Raw genomic sequence first — 14,067 nt, 5'->3', positions numbered from 1 at the left:
GAATAAAACAGCTGCTTTTTAGGGGGAAAAGTAATGATTTAAATATAACTACTTACCTGAAGAAACTGCATTACATAAAGGTGAAGTAGCCAAGGTTCCCTAAAGAGCATATTTCAAACCTTCCATGGAAAGAACCCTTTTCCTCACATTATCTCTCCATCGCAAGCAATTTTCTCTTTAAAGCTATTGTGGGTACCTCGGTCTTGAAAATTCTCCTGAATCCTTCATTACGGAGAAAGGCTGGGGCAGAGCAAGAGCACTTTTTTCGGAAGGTGCATCTACTTCTCACCTCTTGATTACACGTTTCCTACGGGTAAAACGTCTATCTAAAGCCCATGAGCTCACGTAGTCAGGCAAACAAAGCACTTTCTTACCCAATTCAAACAGCGGCGGGAACGTTTAATTCCAAACATGAACGACTCCCTCATTCCAAACATTTGTAAAAGGTGCAACCCAAGGCAATGGAAATAGTACTCTGGACAAGGGTGGTAAAGTAGCTCTCGGGAATCGAAGGTGACTAAACTCCGCCAATGGAAGAGTAATGACACTCCTTGGATATTGGAAGAAAGACTCGCTACTACAAGTCTCGGTACACATTGTCTTTGGCCTCACTTGGGAATCCGAGGTCGAGTTCCTAGCTGGAGATGGATATTCCTCGTGGAGAAGGGAGTGAGCCGGAATTCCAGGGCCTTTGCCAGCGGCAGAGGGTCAAGCGCCATAGGGCTGGATGCAGACTCCTGGTTCAACCGTCTCCCACTCACTTCTTGGTCCTGCTAAGATGCTACACGGAGCCTCGACCGGCCGGAAGTACCAGGCCCAGGAGGCAACCCAGAAAAATCACTTACCAGTCTCCCACGTCTGGCGCAGATCTAGCAGTAACCTGGCCCGCCCGCCAGAACCCAGCCAGGCACCCGCTCGGACCACCCTGACGACGGATCAAGAGCGTCACTGACAACCCCCCGGAAATGGTACAAGAGCTTCCGGGGCCGCCTAGCGCGCGGCGGGAAATTATTTCCCAGAGCCCGGATTAGCGAGGTAGCGAGTGCTGCAGCGGCAGTCGTCTCCCCAGTCACCACCGCCACCCGAGGGAAGCAGCCCAGACTCTCCGACAGGGAAGGTAAAGGGCCTCAGCTCGGAAGACACAGTGTACCCTGACTCTCTGGGGTTGTTTCCTCCTTGTCCCCAAAGTTTCTGCGGCTCCCGGCTGTGAGATTGGGAAGGGGCTGGGGTTGAGCGCCGCCGGTGCCCGCTTCTCCTGCCTTCCGCAGCCACCATTCGTTCCCACTCGCCCGGCCTCGCTGAGCTCTGCGCCCGCGTTGGTGGGCTGCGGCCGCAGACCCCGCCCCGCTCCGCCCTTGCCGCCGCAGGGACCGCCGCCGAGCGTCTCCGCAGTGCAGGGCTGGGAGGTTTCCCCCGCCTCCTGTTTGCGCAGCTCGGCTGGTCGATCTTCTCCCAGGACGACGCTAGGCCACCCGCGTCTCCTGTTTCCATAGAACCGACTGGGACGCCTCTCGCCGAGTCTCTTGGCTGCGTTCCATCATTTAGCGTCAGTGCAGGTGGCTGGGATCCCCCAGGCCCACCTACCAGTGACGGGGAAAGTGGTGCCGTTCTTTTCTCCTTAGCAGAATTTTTGTTTAACGTAACCAAATGGTAATGATCATGTATCTGCGGCTCTTGTATGCCTTTAAACATACGCACACACTTTTCCCTAAAAGAAGGCTGTCTGTTCCTGGGGGTATAGTATCTTAGCTGCCTGAAGGCCAGCAACAAGACTAAGTGATAGGATTATCCTGAGAATTCCTCCCACTTCCAAAGTGTCTGATTAAACAATTGAAAAAAAAAATTGGTTTGTCTCAGACGACTCCCTATCAGAATCTAACCCAGAAATTAGAATCTAACCCAGAGCCTGATTTTTGAACGTGATCAGCTCTTTTTTTTGGACAAATGACTATCCTGTCTCCTTCCCCAATTGTTTTTCCTTAAGACCTTAGGTATCAACACTTAAATTGAGTGTACAGTAGACGTGTGACAGAGTGTCTACTGAACTTTCTGGTTTATGTTAAGTTATGCTTCAGTACCTATAAGTATCTGTTGATGTTCAAGATGTTCCCGTTTTAGAAACATTCGACTAACCTGTATTGCAAGTGTTCAGTACAGAAGTTGAATGTTGGGGGGTGTTTTTTATGTCTGATTTGATTATATCTAATTTAAAGAGTATTGTTAACTTAAATGAATTAGGACATTTTAAATACTTGAATGTATAAATTATTGTGAAGACCATTAGCCTTCAGTAATGCACATCAGCCCCTTTTAAATCTGTTTTCTAAATACAGATTTTTTTTGGCCTTGTTGACTTAGGTTCAGTTGTATGATTTAATATTTTCTTGTTGCTTCCTTAAAGCAGAAAGCAGAGTCATGTGAAACAGACTTTGAAAAGGTGGTTAAATGTGGCTATCTTTTATAATCAAAATTCAAACCTCTTATGACTTCATAATAGTATCCAAAGTTTTCACAGAAACATTTTTTTTTGAAAACCGGTTGTATAGCTTTTTTAACTAGACAGTATTTTTTTGATTAGTTATTCAGTGTCTTTTCATTGCTTAAACAATTTTTGAAAAGATCAATTGCATATAGACTGCGAATAATAAAACCTAAAGAGGGGCACCTGGGTGGCTTAGTCGGTTAAGCGTCCAACTTTCACTTAGGTCATGATCTCACGGTTCGTGGGTTCGAGCCCCGCGTCGGGCTCTGGGCTGGCTGCCAGCTCAGAGCCTGGAGCCTGTTTCAGAGTCTGTGACTCCCTCTCTCTCTGACCCTCCCCTGCTCACGCTGTCTCTCTCTCTCTCTCTCCTAGAAATAAATAAAAATATTTTTAAAAAATAAGTAAAACCTAAAGAAAGTACAGAACCCTCTTTCTCAATAATGTAATATGTAATTCTTGTAATTGTCCATAAATATGTTAATGGAAAACATGCTGCACAATGTATTATGTACTATTCTTAACCTTCTAAGGACATCTTATTGTTCAAAACTATCTCTGAAACTTCTTAAAATTATTTTTTAAAGTTTTGTGTATTTTGAAAGAGCATAAGCAGGGGCAGGGCAGAGAGAGGGAGGCTCTTAAGCAGGCTCCACACTGTCAGTGCAGAGCCCAGTGTGGGGCTCAAACTCAAGAACCATGAGTCATGATAGAAGCGAAAATCAGGAGTAGTGACACTTAACTGACTGAGCCACCCAGGCGCCCCAAAGTATCCCTGAAACTTTTTTTTTTATTTTTTTTTTAAAAGAGAGAAAGAGCACAGGTGGGTGAGGGGCAGAGAGAGAGAGAGAGAGAGAGAGAGAGACAGACACAGAGTCCAAATCAGGCTCCAGGCTCTGAGCTGTCAGCATAGAGCCAGACAGGGGCCAAAGTAAGACGCTTAACCAACTGAGCCACCCAGGTGCCCCTCCCTGAAACTTGTAAGTTGACTTTGTTTTTATTTTCTTGGTATCAAAATTACTTTGAAATAGGCTGTTTGGTTATTCTTGATGAAGAAAAGCCCGTATGAATTAGTCTAGTAATTCACCTGAGATCCATTTTGAAAGGAAAATAATGAAAATATTATTTTTCATAATAAATGGCACTCTTTAGATTGTTCCTAGAAATGCTTTGAAATCTTAAGACATTAGTGTTATTTTTGTAGTTATGTTTAAATATTTTTCAGTAATCTAGCTCATCTAAATATCTCCTCACCCTCATAGTAGATTGCTTTACCTGCAGTGTATTCTTCTCTTGTGCTAGCTAAAAATAGATTAATTTGTAAAATTATAATGTAGTTAAAATTATTAGACTGAATTGTGAAATTTAAGTCTGTGGTATTGTGGAAAAGGCACTTAGAAACAGGCAGTTCTTTGAACCAAACCTTGATTTCACCATTTTCCTAGCTGTGTACCCTTGAGCTAGTTTCTTAATTCCTAAGATTCCCTAGTATCCTCATCTGTATAAGAAGGGTAAACAACACTTAAATTGTCAATAAGGGAAGGAACTAACAGGTAATCTATAGACTATAGTTAGGCTGAACAAGCAGGAGTTCACTTTTAATGAGGACCTATCTCATGCATCTACTAAGTGATTAAAACAAAGTTCCTAGTGTACTTAAAGCATGTTTGACTTTCATCCCCCACAGCTAACCAACATAGACTGTCTATCCATTCTTTTTTCCCTGAACATTGTCCCTCTTGCCCATCTTGCTTCCTTAAGGGTGTCTTTATCCCTACAAGTAGCATCTCCAGTCTACGTGTTCCTTGTATGGTACTGGATAGATGGAACATCTGCATAAGTCCTCTTAGCCTGTCATGTCCTCCTCACCAAGCTCACTCTGCTGCAACTTCCTTTTCTCCCTCTCCTGCTAAATTTGCCGTCAGAAAGACTGAATATGGCTGTTCCTTTCCCAAGGAATGCCATTGAAATGGGGTGCCTGGGTGGCTCAGTCCGTTAAGCGTCCCACTTCGGCTCAGGTCATGATCTCACGGTTCGTGGATTCGAGCCCTGCATCGGGCTCTGTGCTGACAGCTCAGAGCCTGGAGTCTGTTTCGGATTCTGTGTCTCCCTCTCTCTCTGACCCTCCCCTGCTCACGCTGCTCTCTCTCTCTCAGAAATAAAGAAAACATTAAAAAAAAAAAATAGCATCCCTCAGGTCTCCCCACTGGAGAGGTCAGTCAAATATACACACACACAGGCACACACGTATTTCATATCTTTAAAGAAGGCGCAGGAATGGACACTACGTCTTTAAGAAGAGAATTCCAAAGGGCAGCTGAATGAAATTAAGAAAGGCCTAATTTGGCTCTTCAGCTAAGAGGGTACAGAATTCCTCAACTCCACTTGATTCTTACAGCATTCAGAGCCAAACAGTGATCTACTCGGTCAGTATGGATACACTGATTTGTATATACTTTTTGCAGTATTGGTTAAAACAGAGATCCAACCATTTGACCCTTGTCACTTATTTGCTTTCCCAGTTAAATGCTTTAAATAGGAGAAACCATGAAAATCTTAAAACACTTGACAAAGCAGCAATATTGATTGTATTTAAGTCTTGGTAGATCTTTTCCAGAAAAGGGAAGCTTAAAAGTGATTTTCTTTAGTAGATTTAAAATCAAAATAAAAGTAGGTTTAAAATCAAAATAGTTTGCTAGACTAACAAGCTTAGTTTTCAACCCGGTTACCTTGAAAGGATAAAGAATTTTCAGTGGCATGGAAAAATGATCAAGATAATATTTTAAATAAAAATTAAAATACAGAACTATATAATAATTTCAGTTTTGTTACAGGTTGTTTTTTCACACACATACATAAAACCTTCAAGTCAAACCCTTCCCCCTTCCCCCAGATGTTAACAATGGTATTACAGGGTGAAGGGATTACAGTGATTGTAATCTTTCTATATGCTTTGTAGTATTTTTTAAATTTTCTATAATTGTGTGTTAAAAGTAACAGTGGAAGTTATTTTGAGGGAAATTTTTGGTTCTTAAGTGAAAGTGGATAATCACTGCTTATTTTTTGCAGCACTTTCTTCTTTCAACCATTACACCCTGGTTTTTTATTCTCCCTTCTGAACCAGACCTTTGCATTCAACTGTATTCCTGCCTCTACTTTTCCCTGACTTCTCTTTTCTATACACTCTGTGTGTCATATTCTTCAAATGTGTTCTAGCTCAGTGTCATAAAGAATTCATAGACACTAAAAAGCTAGTGCTTAATAAAATGTTCTTAATTATGATGAGTGCTATAGGTTTATTTGCATTTGCAACTAGCACCAACTGCAGAGGAATTTCAGGCATCAGGGATAGGCCCATGTGGGAGATATTTTGGGAAAGTCCACACCGCAGAGACAGTTGCTTTCTCTGCATAAATGCCAGCTCTGTTCACAATCATTATCTCCTTAGTGGTGTGTATTATATGGTTCAAGGTAAGTAACTATTTTTTTAAATACTGCGTTTAAAAATATATTACAAAAACATTTTCTTGTAACTAAGAACCTAGTGTGTAATTTTTCACTTTTTGATGATAAAGATAAAACCTTTAACTTTAAATAAATGCTCTCCTTTTTCTTTTGTTGTGTTAGGATAGTAGCTTCTGTGTGAATGCTTGAAGGATCACCTCCTCCAAGTTCTAGAAAAAGCTGCCATTTCCCTAGAAATACCAACGATAGAATTATATTGCAGTGTATTTACTTTCTTGTGCTAGAAGACATGTGGCAGTTAGTCCTTGGTCCTCCGTACCCCAGGACATCACCCACACAACCTGACCCTTCTTATAAGGACTTTGAATTGTTTGAGTCATTAGTCAGTGTTAAACCGGTATTATATAACGCTCTCTCTGCACTTATTGGCATATCAGACTGTTGTTTCTTGTTTTCTTAATCCAGCAGGGTCATAGAAAGAACCATTAAACCACTGAATAAATATAAATAATGCTACCTGTGTATCTATAAATGTCTTTTTCTGTGTATACAAATGCCAGTTTTTTCATGTAGTTGCATGAATTAGATTGGTGACCCAGCCTGTAAGTTTGTCCTAGGATTATAGTATTAAAAAGCATTGCTAACTCTATTGTGAACTGTTACTTTGAGTAGATCACTTGCTTATAGGATGTTAGATGTTAACTCAATTAGGTTAATGGAACTTTGTTTTTGTTTTGTTTTTTTTTTAATGTTTCCTGTACTTATTTTGAGAGACAGAGAGAAGAGAGAATTCCAAGCAGACTCTATGTTGTCAGTGCGGAGCCTGATGTTGGGCCCAAACTAACGAACCATGAGACCATGACCTGAGCTGAAATTGAGTCTGGAGGCTCAACCGACCAAGCCACCCAGGCGCCCCTGGAATTTGTTTATAAAAAAATGTACTAGTTATTTTGTACAATCGTGAGGATTCACACCTCTGTAAAAGTTTAGCGAATAGCCCAGTTTTTCTGATAAACTTGTAAATAAATGCCCTTTATTTTGATTTGTTTTTCAACATTAGTATTTGCATAATGTTTGAATCAGGACATCCTTTTATTTCACACTGCCCTTCCTTTTGCTTGTTTAGTATCAGTTTCATTTTTAATGGTTTTTCAGAGCAAAGAAATTGCTTTTAAAGTTTCCTGATTTCTACTATTAAGCACAGTTGGTCCTGTTTTCATTTTAGTGTGAACTCTTGCTTTGACAGAAAATGCTGTTAAATATACAAAACGGATGTATTTATTCCATTATAAAGAAAGTATGATTTTAAGGTGAAAAGTTTGCATGATGCACATCCAAGTCACTTAATAATTTATAATCAGAATATGCTAAAATGTCAAAATCATAAACACCCGGGGCCCCTGGGTGACTCGTTCAGTTGAGTACTGGACTCTTGATTTTGGCTCCGGTCATGATCTCATGGTAGTGGCATAGAGCCGAGGGTCTGGCTCCATGCTTGAGTGTGGAGCCTGCTTGAGATTCTCTCTCTCCTGCCCTTCTCCCCAGCTTGCACGCACGGTCTCAAGTAAACAAAAAATAAAAAAAAAAAAACATTTGGATTGTAAAATAGCTGTTAATTAACTAGATATGAAAGAGGAATATAGTATGATAATTTTTTTCCCCTTATAGTTCTGTGTAACATACACCTAGTTCTCAGGAAGCAGAAGAATACAATTCAAAGGACAATCTTTAAATAGAACATTCTGGATAATAATGTTATAGTGATTTTGTATTCATTGCTTTCTGTATGTATATTCTGGTTATTTAACAGTAGCTTATATATGTCAGTATTTTAGAAAAGCCTGATAGGCAAGATTTTAGGTTTCTAAAGTTAATCAACCTTCTTTTTTGCAGCATTTCTTGGAATAGCCTACTAAATAGCTTTTTGAAACTTTAAAATACGTAAATAAATGTAGTAGGTGATATAAATATGGCTGAAACACTTGTGTTCCTCTAATAAAAGTGGCTTTAAAGAAATATAAAAGATTAGATTAGTTTGCCTTTGCATTAGAATACCAAGATGATCTTCACCAGTATGTTGAATTTCACTTACCTCGTGCTTCTTAAAGGACNTTTTTTAAAAAGCCCCCCTTTTTTTTTTTTTTTTTTTTTTTTTTTTTTTGGTAATTCTTTTTCATTATTGTTTGGGGGGCACCTGGGTGGCTCAGTTGGGTAAGCATCCGACCTTGGCTCAGATCATGACCTAGCTGACCATGAGTTTGAGCCCTGCTGCTGGCTCTGTGCTGACAGCTCAAAGCCTGGAGCCTGCTTTGGATTCTCTGTCTCCCTCTTTCTGCCCTTCCCCTGCTTACGGTCTGTCTGTCAGACTGTCTCTCTCTCTCAAAAATAAACAAACGTTAAAAAAAAAAAGAATAGCAAGATGATCGTCACTGATGTGTTGAATTTCACTTACCTAGTATTTCTTAAACGACCTACCATTTTCTTGTTTTGTTTTTTTAGTTCTTTTTTATTATTTTTAAATGTCATTTAAATTCCAGTTAACGTACAGTGTAATACTGGTTTCAGGTGTATGATATAGTGATTCAGCACTTCCATACAACACCTGGTGCATATCACAAGTATGCCTCTTATTCCCTGTCACCTATTTAATCCACCCTCCCTCTCCCTTCTATGGTAATCATCATTTTGCTCTCTGTAGTTAAGTCTGTTTCTTGGTTTGCCTCCCTCTCTTTTATTTCCTTGGCTCATTTTTATTTCTTAAATTGCACCTATGAGTGAAATCGTATGGTATTTTGTTGCTCTCTGACTTATTGTACTTGGCATAATACTCTCTAGCTCCACGTATGTCATTGCAAATGGCAAGATTTTGTTCTTTTTTACGGCTGAGTAATATTCCATTGTATATATACCACATCTTTATCCTTTCATCAGTCTATGTACACTTGGGCTGTTTCCATAATTTGGCTATTATAGACAATGCTGCTATCAACATTGGGGTGCATTTATCCCTAATAAAAAATTAGTTGTTGTTTTTTATTCTTTGGGTAAATACCTACTAGTACAATTGCTAGATCATAGAGTAGGTTTCTTTTTAACTTCTTGAGGAACCTCTATACTGTTTTCCAGAGTGACTGCACCAGTTTGCATTCCCACCAGCAGTACAAGAGGTTTCCCCTTTCTCCCCTTTCTCACCAATAGCTGTTTCTCATAGTGTTGATTTTAGCCATTCTGACCGGTGTGAGGTGGTATCTTCTTATAGTTTTGATTTGTATTTCCCTAATGGTCAATGATGTTGAGCATCTTTTCATGTATCTGTTGGCCATCTGGATGTGTTCTTTAGGAAAATGTCTATCATGTCTTCTGCCCATTTTCTACTTAGATTATTTGGGGGTTTTTTTGTGTGTGGTGAGTTATGTAAGTTCTTTATATATTTTGGATACTAACCCTTTATCAAATATGTCATTTGCAAATGTCTTCTTCCATTCCTAGATTCCCTTACTTTTATTGGTTGTTTCCTTCACTGGGCAGAAGCTTGTTATTTTGATAAAGTCCCAATATTTTATTTTAGCTTTTGTTTTCCTTGCCTCAGGAGACCTATCTGGAAAGAGGTTACTGCCTGTGTTCTCTAGGATTTTTATGGTTTTAGATCTCACGTTTAGGTCTTTCATCCATGTTGAATTTATTTTTGTGTCCTGTGTCAGAAAGTGGTCCAGTTTCATTCTTTTGCATGTTGCTGTCCAGTTTTCCCAGCACCATTTGCTGAAGTGACCATCTTTTTACCATTGGATATTCTTACCTGCTTTGTCAGCAGTTAGTTGGCCATATAGTTGTTGGTTCATTTCTGACTTTTTATTTTGTTCCACTGATGCATGTGTCTGTTTTTGTGCTAATACTATGCTGTTTTGATCACTACAGCTTTGTAATATAACTTAAGTCTGGAACTGTGAAGCCTCCATCAATGCTTTCTTTTTTAAGGAGGACCTACTATTTTTTTAAAGGAAATTTGCTTGAAAGTTTTATGTATATCCATAGAATTAATAGAAGCAACATTTCTCCTTAGTTATGGTTGTATGCTTTATAATCCACTTGGGCCTTTATTGTATGTGTGTTAATGTGTTCTGCATCAATCATTATTTCAAGCAACAGAGGATATTCTTTGTAAAGTTTTTATATATTACCAGTCCATATAAATGGATATTATTATGGAGAGGCTATGTCGTATATTCCGTATACATTGTTAAAGAAATTTATAAGGAGTTCCTTCTGCAAAAATTTAGTTGGCAGTATTTTACATGAATGATTTTTCATAAGATAAGCCCTTTTTTGTGTGTGTTATAATTTTGTACTAGAACCATTTAACTTTTAAAAAAATATTTCTTTGAGAAGCCTTATCCTTAGAGACCTATTCTTTATGTTCAGTATCTTGAGTTTTAGTATTTTAAAGGGTTAATGCATTACATCCCTTTCCCTCTTTCGGAGCCAGTAGAGAAATAAGAAAATCCGGTATTTTGGGGCCAAAATGTCAGCTTTTTTACTGACTAAAAAATAGTTTGGAAGAGGTAGCTTTGTGTAGCTCAAGTGTGCTTCTTAATACATATTTTCAGAATTCATTTACCCACCGGGCTTTAGGACTACTACTGGCAGCCTCTTAGGACATGTCAGAAAGCATTAAAATGAACTTGTCTTTGCAAGAGTGTGAAGATCCGTCTATCAAAGCATATCCAGTTAGTTCTCTCAAATACCTTCTCCTCCCAAAGCAAGGAGTGAGGAAGGTAGAGAGGGAAACCAGGCTTACTTTCAGCTGAAGTTCTTCCTCTTAGAAACCACAAGCAAAGGAAATGAAGGTTCGTTCACAACCATGAGTAATGCTTTAAATTGTTCATAGTGAGACTTTCAGGTTTTACTCAAAAATGAATCACAACCTTTACCTAAATACATACATGTGTATATAGTTCATATGTATTTAATGTCTGTATGTATTTGGTCTTTGACAGTAGATTTTCTATAAAGAACGCTTGTCTTTATACACTTGTCTTCTTCTATGTAACACTTGTCACCAGTTGTCTGTTCCTATTCCCCACCTCAAACAGGTATAATTTTTTAGTTTGCTTTTAATTGTCTTTAAAGAGGTCAGCAGCTTTTGCTCTGCAGCATTAATTAAACACTAATTTAGAGCTTTAGTAACAAAATTGTTAGAGAAATGGAAAATTACCAATTTCCATAGTCCCAGCTTTTTTCATCTATAATGAGAAAGTAGATTTCCTCTATGATACCATCTAGTTCTGAAGTTCTGATGTCATGTAAACAAACAAAATCCAGTACTCTAATTAAAAATACTATGAGGGCACCTGAGTGGCTCAGCAGGTTAACCATCTGACTCTTGATCTCAGATTAGATCTCACAGTTTGTGAGTTTGAGCCTCACATCAGGCTCTCTGCTTGTACTCTCTCTCTCTCTCTCTCAAAATAAGTAAATAAACTTAAAATCTTTAAAAAAATAATAAAAGTAAAAATACAGTGAGGTGGAATCTTTCTTGCTTAATGTGCTGCTTCAACAACAGAGTGCTTTATGAACCACATTTAAATGTGGATTAAGGTTCCTCTTAAAATATATTTGAAAACTGATTTTTTTCAGTTTATTTTGTAGGTGATGAAACTAACATATGGCAGAGTGAAGACGTATATTGGGAATAGAATCCAGGTTCATTATATTTACCTACTATACTAAGTTACTTGGTGTAAATGATGTGGGACCATAAGTCCTGATATCTCTACTTATACATACTCCCAATATCTGTCCACAAATCATTGTTTCATAAGACCTTAACAAAAAGAGTGCTTTTAAAATGAAGGTAGTATTATTATACTAATATTTGTTTAAGTATCCCTTTCTGAAGAATTGTAATCATTCATCAGTGTTCTAGCGTCAAATGCTGTAGTGATGCAAACTTTCAGTATTCAAACCAGAAAAAGGAAAATCTATTTACAGTCACATTTTGAGAAGATAACTTTATAAACCAGCTTCTGTTGCACATAAGCAGTGTTAACATTGGTATTTACAATAGAGCCTTAAATGTTTAATTCATTTTAAGTTTTATTTTTTATTTTTAGCACTCATAGTTAAGAAAAAGTAAGGTCAATCCTGTGAATAATATCTTTAACATATGTTGTCTTCTTTATTTGTATATATGTTAGATGGAAGATGGTGCTCCAAAGCATATCATCCAGATGACGGGATTTAAGATGGAAGAAAAGGAAGCTCTAGGCAAATTGCTTTTAAAACTAGATTGCACTTTTATTAAGAGTGAGGTGAGTATAGAAACTTGTAAAGTATTTAAAATAGAATTGAAAAATAATACTGGTCTAAGAATGATAAAATGTCCTCTTGATATTGTAGGAATAAAATGTGCTATAAAGGAAATCTTACCTTAGTAACGTTTCTTCATGTGGATTTTTTTCTTTCAGAAATACAAAAATTGTACCCATCTTATAGCTGAACGCTTGTGTAAGAGTGAAAAGTTCTTAGCAGCTTGTGCAGCAGGTAAATTAACTACCTTTCCCCTTGAATAAAAATTTTCATGTGAAAAAAAAGATACCTTAATTTCCAAAAGATAATATGCTTATTATATCAAACATAAATATGTTTTTTCCTGATATTTTTCTGAAAATATTTATGTTTTTGTTTTATTTTTCTAAGCAAAACTTTGTAACATACAAGAATGTATCAAAGAGGCGAAAATACTTACTTTACCAAAGACTTAGTGTTTTATGTAAATATTTTATGTCAGAAAAAAAATTTAACAGAAAAGGAAAGACATAAAATGCCAAAAGAAAAATAAAAAAGATTTTCTTGAAGCTTCAGTGAACTGTTCTAGTCAAGTTTTCTTTGATCTGTCTTTGGAAAGAGTCTTTGTTCTCCTCCTCTTGCCTCTGTTCCCATCCATGCTATGAAGCAGTGATCACACTGTCTTGTTTTTCTAAGATTTTAAAATCCGTAAATCCAACTTGGGGCTTAGTGTTCTTCCTTCTATCTTTGTCATCCTTGATGTTCCTTTTATTGTTTCTTTTCTGTGATCTAGCATATCATTAGTGTAGTTATTGTCAAAAAAAATTATATATAATGTCAGGAAATTTATTTTTTTAGAGTAACTCACCAGAAAGATGCTTGGGTTTATTTTTATATCTACAAATTGAAAGTATTATTGTCCTTGCTGTTGAAAAAAAAAAAATTACGGATGCCCGGTTAAAGAAGGTTCAGAGTGTTTGTAAATTTCTTTTACAAAGGGTAACATTGCTGTAAACATCATTACAAAAGTCATTACCATAGGAAGAAAAATACAAGTCTCAGCCAAAATGGTGAATAGTAAGAGTAGACATAATTTAAGAAATACCATACGTATTTTATTAAGCCTTAGGTTTGTATTTTATTCAGTAATGTTTTTAGACTTAGAATTATTATGGGAAAAATTATATACAATGTTCAGTGACATTGTAGCCCTCTACCAAAAATTTGGGGAAACAAACATAATTCAAAGATGATGTTGGCAACATAGCCTAAGGGTCTCATGTTGAACAGTATCAAACTTTATTTGATATTTGGTCTTTATTGTGTACCATTCATTAGAACCACAATTCTTTTGTGACTGACAGTTGATTTGCTTTCTAGGAAAGTGGGTATTAACTAAGGACTACATAATTCATAGTGCCAAAAGTGGCAGATGGCTTGATGAAACAACTTATGAATGGGGCTATAAAATTGAAAAAGACTCCAATTTTTCACCTCAAATGCAATCTGCACCTAAAAGATGGCGCGAAGAGCTGAAACGCACTGGTGCTCCAGGAGCCTTCCATAGATGGAAAGTTGTCCTCCTCGTTAGAGCTGATAAACGAAGTGATTCTCTTGTAAGGTAAGATGAGTTATCATGAAAGCTAAAGCAAAAACAACAAAAAAAAAACAAGTTCGGTTTGATTAAATATCATTTTTAATTTCTTTGAAATTTGTGATTTAGTCCAAATGAACCATGATGATTTACTCTTTAATCTCAGAGTTAAGCCATTCTGTACATTTAAGTATATGTGTCTACTAGAACAAAATCTACTTTATAGTACTGCTTTAGAGTACTC

The 14,067-nt window shown here is 37.5% G+C and overlaps 1 protein-coding gene across 3 annotated transcripts in view; it reads left to right on the top strand.

Moving 5' to 3' along the window:
• Positions 1 to 954: 954 nt before the first annotated feature.
• The window catches only part of SLF1 (SMC5/6 complex localization factor 1), an 81,622-nt gene continuing 68,509 nt past the window's right edge, over positions 955 to 14,067 (top strand). For 2 of the 3 annotated variants that reach the window (XM_077755311.1, XM_077755310.1), the window contains exons 1-4: positions 956 to 1,117; positions 12,139 to 12,252; positions 12,409 to 12,484; positions 13,610 to 13,850. In XM_077755311.1, coding sequence (XP_077611437.1) covers positions 12,139 to 12,252; positions 12,409 to 12,484; positions 13,610 to 13,850 — 431 coding nt within the window. In that variant the 5' untranslated portion in view covers positions 956 to 1,117. Of the gene's footprint in view, positions 1,118 to 12,138; positions 12,253 to 12,408; positions 12,485 to 13,609; positions 13,851 to 14,067 lie in introns of all 3 variants that reach the window. The other variant, XM_077755309.1, reaches the window with a different exon arrangement.

Source organism: Crocuta crocuta, unplaced genomic scaffold (genome assembly GCF_008692635.1).
Source record: "Crocuta crocuta isolate KB4526 unplaced genomic scaffold, BGI_CrCroc_1.0 scaffold42, whole genome shotgun sequence".
Taxonomy (NCBI): domain Eukaryota; kingdom Metazoa; phylum Chordata; class Mammalia; order Carnivora; family Hyaenidae; genus Crocuta; species Crocuta crocuta.
The sequence above is the reverse complement of the archived record's forward strand: the minus strand, read 5'-3'. Positions and strand labels throughout refer to the sequence as shown.